The sequence below is a fragment of the Camellia sinensis genome, chromosome 10 (genome assembly GCF_055761805.1).
Source record: "Camellia sinensis isolate YWXY chromosome 10, ASM5576180v1, whole genome shotgun sequence".
NCBI classification, from domain to species: domain Eukaryota; kingdom Viridiplantae; phylum Streptophyta; class Magnoliopsida; order Ericales; family Theaceae; genus Camellia; species Camellia sinensis.
Genome location: NC_138970.1, coordinates 27,933,531 through 27,941,867, shown reverse-complemented (window position 1 = coordinate 27,941,867; position 8,337 = coordinate 27,933,531). Strand labels below are relative to the sequence as shown.

The 8,337-nt window shown below is 31.6% G+C and overlaps 1 protein-coding gene and 1 long non-coding RNA gene across 3 annotated transcripts; one reads left to right on the top strand and one right to left on the bottom strand.

The window, feature by feature from the left end:
• Positions 1 to 2,525: 2,525 nt before the first annotated feature.
• On the top strand, positions 2,526 to 7,134 carry LOC114270386 (uncharacterized). 2 transcript variants are annotated; one of them, XM_028211858.2, is made up of 6 exons: positions 2,526 to 2,754; positions 5,336 to 5,461; positions 5,578 to 5,774; positions 6,177 to 6,374; positions 6,669 to 6,728; positions 6,833 to 7,134. In XM_028211858.2, exons 1-6 carry the CDS (start codon positions 2,727 to 2,729, stop codon positions 6,968 to 6,970), a joined length of 747 nt encoding a protein of 248 aa, XP_028067659.2. In that variant the 5' UTR covers positions 2,526 to 2,726; the 3' UTR covers positions 6,971 to 7,134. The 2 variants fall into 2 exon arrangements, with proteins under 2 accessions (XP_028067659.2, XP_082747303.1); XM_082891177.1 differs by having other exon boundaries at positions 2,748 to 2,854.
• Positions 2,689 to 4,465, bottom strand: LOC145801043 (uncharacterized). Its single transcript, XR_014341867.1, has 2 exons — positions 3,903 to 4,465; positions 2,689 to 3,840 (listed from the first exon to the last, which is right to left on the bottom strand). It is a non-coding gene; the product is annotated as an uncharacterized LOC145801043 (long non-coding RNA).
• Positions 7,135 to 8,337: the final 1,203 nt, after the last annotated feature.

The window sequence follows — 8,337 nt, the reverse complement described above, 5'->3', positions numbered from 1 at the left end:
CCCTTGGGTTATCCACTATTATTTTAATCTTTAATCTCTTTAACATTCTGTTTAAGGTTTCAAAATATTCTCATCTCAATAGAAAAAGTATCTAATATTCTCTTTTTCATTTGATAACTTTTAATATTCTTATATGAAATATGAAAAGTTCTATTTAAGAGGTCTTATATATAATGAGTGTCGCCTACAGATTAAAAATTGTTGAATAAATTATACAAACGGTCTCTGTAATTTACCTGTTTTATCATTTTGATCCCTATTGTTTTAATTTGATCAATTTTGCTTCTGAATTTTACGGATTGTATCATATCGGTCCAATAAATAACGGCGGTTAAGTTTGATGGACGGAAATCGAATGATGTATCAATTTGGTCCCGATGGATTATAGGAAAGTCAAAACGACATGGACCAAATGGACACATCGTGGAAAATACAATGATCAAATTGACACATCACTTAATTTTTCGTCCATCAAACTTAACTGCCGTTATTTATTGGACTAATATGATACAATCCATAAATTCAGGGGCAAAATTGATCAAATTAGAACACAGGGACCAAAATGATAAAACGGGTAAACTACAGGGACTACTGCTGTAATTTATCCAAAATTATTTATAAATCATATTTGAAAGACTTATTTAATATGAAATTTTATAAATATTCTTTCAGAGTTTGAAATCCTATTTAAATAGAAATGTGTTCTATAAGATCTTATGAGTTGTAAATGGATGATATTAGTATACTATTATACTCCTAATTTGTTTTCATATTATACCTTACTTTCTCATTTATCATATCATGTTTGGGAAGACTTTTAGAAAAGATAAGTCTACAGGCAACGAACGTGCGAATTTTTTTTGCCTTGATCGCAAGATTCTAGTGCAGTTTCAAAATATTGCTTAAATGGATGTAGATATGGTCGATGATATGATAGAGTTTGAGGGTTGTGTGTTGATTCCTTCGACAGATTTCGACTCCAATCGGTTGAAGGGAAGAGGTATACTTTCTTCTTCTTCTTTTTTGTTGAAGTGTAGATTGTTCATCTTTACACTTTAGCCAATGTTCTGATTGAATGTGTGTATTTGACATTGTGATGGTTGATTCGTTTTAATATGTTCGATGTGTGGGGTGGTGTGCATGGGTTAGAGGGTTGGGTTAGGTTAGGAGTATTTGGTTTGGGTTGTTAATTAGATATCGAATGTGAACGACGTCGTAGGATGGCAATTGTACATTGAGACATGGATGATCGTGTTATAATGCATGTTACATTTAGTGTGTGATGTTAATCCACATATACCATGTAGTAAATGACATTTGTGTGTTTGTTCAATTATATATGTGTTTGAATGTGTATCATATCTTTGTTATAGTCGATGTTTATATGCATGTCACAGTACATTGAGTAAAATTATTAGGGATTTGGATTTGTAATTGAATGTAGATTGAATCTCATTGCTCGATGTTGAAATTACGCTGGATTGGGAGTGATGGTGGTTCAATACATGGGTTGAATTAGGATGTTACATGTTACATTTAAGAGGTTACATTATTTATAATTCAACGATAGAGTATTGGAATGTCACATTGGGTTTGAGATGAGAAGCATATGGGAATGTCACGGTGGGTTTGAGATGTTACATCTTATATTTACGCTGGGTTTGGAATGAGAAGTATATGAGAATGTCACGTTGAGTTTAGGAATGTCACATTGGGTTTAGAATGTTACATGTTACGTTTATGTTTTGAATTTCAAATTTCCAACCACATATATATATTACTACAATTTATGGTAATATTGGATTTCTCAGGTATAATATTGCCGTTAATCAAGTTATTTTGAATTTCAGAAGCATATTGAAATATCACGTTGGGTTTGGGAATGTTACATTGAGTTTGGGATATTACATGTTACATTTACGTTTTGAATTTCAAATTTTCAAACATACAGATATGACCACAATTTATGGTAATATTGAATTTTTCATATATGGTATTACTATTAATTAGGTTATTTTGAATTTCAAATTTCTAACCATATAGATATAATCACAATCTATAGTAACATTGAATTTCCTATATATGGTATGGTCATTAACTAAGTTATTTTGAATTTTAAATTTCTAACTGTATAAATATGATCACAATTTATGATACACATTAAAATTTTCATATATAGTATTATTATTAATCAAATTATTAATTCATTAAGATTGGGGGTACATGTATCCACGAGAAAATCACAGGACCAATAAATAAATTTTTTCATTATATAAGTTTTCCAAATGTTACCCATTAATGTTTGTGAATTAAATTTTGAATAAGGTTTTAGGATACAGCAATGCTAGGTATCATGAAAAATCGTTCATGAAAATAGTCATGAAAGATTTGTGACCTTTGGATTACACTTACAATAAAGCACCACACACTAATCAAGGTAATTTAAAGGTCACAAAATTTTCGTGATCATTTTCATGACAAAATTTCTATGAGCTCTAACATTTCTCTTTAGCGTATGTGGTATTACTGTTCTTATATTTTGGTAATCAGTGGACAGGATCAAAACTTATGTGGGTGTCCTTTTTCAAAGTTGTTATCTAACATTCCAAATGGAACCAAAATGACAACAACCATTCAACCCAAGAACCCTTTACTTGTAAGGAAGGGAAGAATCAATACCTATCCATCTTTTTCTTTCCCTTCTGAGACAATCCACATTGACTCCCATGGCGTTCCCCAGAACTTCTGCAAAAGGTATGGTTTTGGATTTTGAATTCTAGGGTTTCATTCTTGTATTTAGTCTCTATATTTCTATTGTGTTTGGGTTCTTATATATGGCCTTAAATCTATTTAGGTATGTATGTATGATTGGAACTTAAACCTTCAATTTGTTTATTGTGGGTTTACTAGTTTATTATCTTCAGTGGCATTGCTGGTTGAAAATTTGTGCAGGTTTTGCTCTGATTTTTGTGGGTTAATTAATTAATTTATTTACTTATTTTTTGCACGGATATTAGCAAGTTAACAAGCTATGTTAGCAAAATCGGACATTCAACGCTTCTCTATGAGCTTGAATTCCAAACCTCTTTCTAGAAATTTACAGGTACAACCACCTGAGGTACGCTAATGTTCTTTGTGGGTTAATTTGATAGAGCCATAGATTTGATTATTACTAGGTTGTCAACTAAATATGGGATTAGAGAACTTAGCTAATCATATGGGTTTTAAATTTCTGAGGTAAATCTTCAAACTAGTCCTTGCATTACACTCTGAGGGCATACTGATTACGATGTTGGAGTATACACTGGGGTTGGGTCCATATTAATAATCACTCATGAATAGTATCTTCTTTTTTTTGAACAGTCACTCATGAATATTGTCAGCTTTGCTTGGTTGTTTTCTTATTTTAGCTTATCCACAAGCCTAAATAGGTACCGTTAAACTTGTGCAACACTTGGCTCAATGTTATTGGCTTGTTAAATGTTGAGGTAGGTGTCAAGGGGAAAAAAAGTTGACAAGTGACAGATTCTTTGTGCAAGCTTTTGCTCTAGTAATGAACTTGACTTCAGAAATATGGATGTCTGAAGTGGGTCATTTACTCATTTGGTTAGGCAGGGCTTGTGTATGAACCAAACATTGGCCAACCTAGATGAGTGATCTCAAATTGGGTTATGTTATGTTGTGTTGTGCATTTTTCTTTTTCTTTTTTTTGAAAAGTGTTGTGTTAGAGTGTCCGTGTCGTGTCGTGTGTTTGCTTCATAGTATTGCATAAACATGGGAGAATTTGATAGCTCTAAATTATTTCCAGAGCTGCTAATATGCCTTAATTGATTTGATAACCTTACTTTGATAGCTCTAAATTATTTCCAGAGCTGCTAATATGCCTTAATTGATTTGATAACCTTACTTTTTTGCATTCCAAATGTAAGGGTTGTATTGTATCTTTCACCATTGTTAGTTTTTTTTTTTGTTTCTATTCTATTTCTTATTTGTTAAGTTGTCTTATGTTCTAGTGCCAAACTGTATCCTGTAGAAACCTCATTACTTCTTTGACTAATGAACTTCTAAATTTGGAGCTTGTGATGAATACAAATTGTCCCCTGCTCACTTCTCAATCACATGGCAGTGTTTGGAAATTTCCTTGAAAAGATAACCTAATTCCTGTGGCCCCAATTATATTATAATGAATATGAACCTTTAATTCCTGTGTCCCCAATTATATCATAATAAATATGAACCTTTTCATTAGAATCATCATAACTAGGGTCAGTCTAGTAGTTGTCTTAAATTCTCAATTCATATTCCTTTTATCCAAGGTGAAGCATCCTTATTATCTTCAGAGCCTAGAATGTCCTTTATGAAAAAGTTCCCATTTGGATTTGCTAAACTTATTTGAAGGTGCTTGTTTAGAGGTGTTGGATTATTATTATTATTATTAAAAAAGAAATAAAAAAATAAAAAAAAACTGTGATTGTGTTTGGCAAAGGTTGCTGAAACTGGGTCATATGTGGAATTGCCACTTTTGTTTTGAGGGAAATTTTGGAAGCTTATGGTTGCTAAAAACAGGTTCATTACTGAAAGTTTACATTTGGGTATGGTATTTAAAGCTTACAAGTGGAATGTCACTAGTTCGGGAGAAAACTTGTGCAACTGAGCTTGTCTATTTGTGTGAATAAGTTTAGTTTTCAGTACATGTTTTTGCAGACATAGCACAATAGTGTATATTATGTTCATATATTCTGGTACAATTGAAACTTAGGTACTCTGCTCTTGCAAAATTTAGTTCTGATCTTTTTTTCTATTTGTACCATTTGGGAATTTTTTATTTTTTATTTGAGCTAGAGAATTAGCAATCCAAATTATTGTCATCAAAAGAAGTGTTTTTAGAGAAGCAAGGAAAACATTGTGGATCAAAGACCTGCTAAGGTTTTTTGACCTTACAACTGATTGGTCCAACCTAAGAGCATGAACATGATCCAATGAAGAAGTTAATGGATAGTAGATTTCATCTAGTACATATATAATTCATTCAAATTATATTAATTGAGTTTTTAAATTGGGTAAATATTAGTCATTGTCTTATGATTTGGCTTTCATTCACTTCTTCATATTTATATGCATCTAGGAGTTGGTCCTACCATTATGAAAACCTGTGTGCTGGTTTGTGCCTTTTGTTCATTAATTCATCATCTAAGAACGGTGGGTTACAATATTTTGTGATTTTCAGCTATTACTGTCAATAAGTTTATCATATTGGTGATTTGAGTGTTTTCCTTTCATATTGTTTTTCTTTTTTCAATGCTTTTTGGGTTGAATCGAATTTCTTTTGCCTCAGGCACCATGGTTGCAACGGGTGGACTCTTTGTTCTTTTCGTTTTGGGCACTAGCTGGGCATGTGATGCTAGAGAATTAATGACAACCGAACTCTCTAGTAGAGAAACGGTGATATCTGATGTTTCAGGTAGTTCTCTTTTTTCTTTTTTCCTCTTCCAAATTTATATAATTTTAAGATTTTAATGTTTGCAGTACATGATACTTAAGTATATATCCAAATAAATCAATGTTTTCTGGCTACAGTGTTGCAGATAAATCACCAGGAATCAGAAGGGATAATTAAAGCTTCAGAAGAAGTTGGAAGGAATGAAAATGTGTGCACGCTGTGTGAAGAGTTTGCTGCCAAGGCAATTGAGTACCTCGAGGACAACAAGACTCAGACGGAGATCATTGATATCCTTCACAACACTTGTGCTCGGCTGATCCCTATTGAGCAAAAGGTAGTAACTGACATAAATGCCATTGGATTTGAATAAACTTGTTTGTTCACCATAATCCCGAGCTTTAGGCACTGTCAAGTTTCTCATGCCTAATTTGTAAACACTAATAGGAGTAATGAATACCCAATTACCCATTCTAGGTAGTTATTATTAGATAGTGGTGTTTTTCGGTGATTGCCACCAAAAACATCTGCAACCACATGATTTCAGCCTTCACTAGTTGATTGGTTATCTTGATCAGCAAGTGTTGAGATTCAAACTGTCTGTTTGCACGAATGGATCTATCATCTTTGTCATGTTGATTTGTATAAAAAATGAGTAGGTTCCCTTCATTTGAATGGCCCATCTTCTTCACATATGGTGATAATTGGAAGACTTACATCTATAATATTTTTTTGGCAGTGCATAACTTTGGTGGACTATTATGTTACTCTCCTATTCTCGGAGATTGAATTATTGCAACCCGAAGATTTCTGCCAAGCATTCTATCTTTGTGAACAAAGGGTACTCGCTTCTCAGTCACTAGCTGAGGATAAGTGTGAAATTTGCCATCTTGCTATTTCGGAAGTTATAGTAAAGTTGAAAGATCCTGACACACAGGTACATATACTTCCAATCATCAGCTGATCTCCAAGAAATACAATTATAAATTGTATCTTTCAATTTACAACTGCAAATTACCTTTGTGACTTTATTTTGTTCTTCAATGTGGATTTCATGTCTAAAACTCATTTCTATCTCTAGAACATTTTCTTTCTAGTTGAGGACGGTAAATGATATTGAGTGATAGTTCAAACCCGTTAATTTATCTTATATGTGTCTTGAAGCATAAATATTTCACAATCTATCTCAATGTACATGGATATTTAGTTTTGTTTTTGCCTTTTATTTCAGTTGGAGATAATTGAGCTGCTTCTGAAAGCATGTGATGCTGTGGAGAACTATGTCAAAAAGGTTAGAAACATTTTAGTAGCTTAAGTAAGATGAACAATCCATTTTGTGACTCCAATATATGCTCCTCTCTTTTTTTGATTCTGTTATTTCAATTCTTTGGGCAGTGTAAGACTCTGGTTTTCGAATACGGACCGTTCATCCTTGAGAATGCAGAGCAGTTTCTTGAATCAACAGACATATGCACTCTAATTCATGCCTGCCCTTCGACTTCCACTGGCGGCGAGCAAGCTTTATCACAATAGAGAAAACATCCCTCACAATAGAGAAAACATCCCTGCTTTCTGTTTTGTAAAAAAATGCAAAAAAATGGACCTGGTTGAAAATGTCACAATGTAACAAGAGCAAATTGGTATATTCTCTTCTTTAGGGGTTTGCGTGCAATAATAATAAGGGTAAATTATATTAATCTCTCTTGAGGCTTGAAAAATATGTCGAGACCCATAAATTTGACATAATTATGTTAAGTTTTGATAAAATTTTAGTTCACATAATATTTTTCATATTTTTAAGTAATTTATTAGTAGTATGAATGAAAAAAATGATGTCATATTTCATATTAAAATATATATTTTACAATTGTTTATCATTATGACCACACAAGTCACATTATTTGTATTAGTTTTGATTATTTTATTCTTACTAAAAGTAAAATAAAGGTAATTATGCTAAAATTAAATTTAGGAATATGAACGGCAATGCGGGGCAACAAGGCGGATATTAATTTCCCGTTCTTATTCCCTGATCATAATTTTTCTCCATTCTTTATGGGAACTACCATTTTCATCTCCTAACGAATTTGAATTTTCCTCAATTTGACTTGACTAATTTTTTACTACTTTTTTTTGAAAAAAAAAAAATTATTATTTTTCAAACAATTTTAATTTTCCTAAAATTACATATATTTTTATTTTTTAAAATATTTTTTTATTAAGGAACTTATTTAAAAAAATTTAGAATTGATGGTATAAGTAATGTAAAAACATATGAAGAAATTGGTGAGTATCATTGTTGATGAAGATTTAAATCATGCGACTGACCTGATCCGAGGGGTAGAAAAACAAGAAAAATCCATATATTTTAGGTTGGGTTTGCATGCATAACTGCTGGATAAAGTCCATTCCTACATAGGTAGGGGCAGAGCCAAAACTCCGAGGTTGGGGGCCCACCTAAGAAGCATTTATGTTCTTTGAAATCTCTATGTTTTTATAATTGTCATTTTGTCATTTTTTTTATAATAGCAGTGGGCTTTTAAAATAGCTAATAAACTATTGGTTATTGTTTGATTAACTAGAATGAATAAAAATCTAACAATTATTTTATTAGAATATCTATTTTATATTTAGTTCATTAAAAAATGATATAAAAAGTATTATAAATTAAAAAGAGATTTATTAGAAAATTATTTTTTAAGTGTTTATATCTCAATTAGTTTATAAGATATTTTTATATTTTAATAAGTCCTATTATTTGAACATTTGATTTATCAAATCCTAATTCTCATATTTAAGGTATTTTATGGACATTTCTACTCTTACAAATATTTTTTGAACGGTTAGTAATTTGGTGATGTGAACATTCATATTTTACAATGTGAATATTCACATTGACG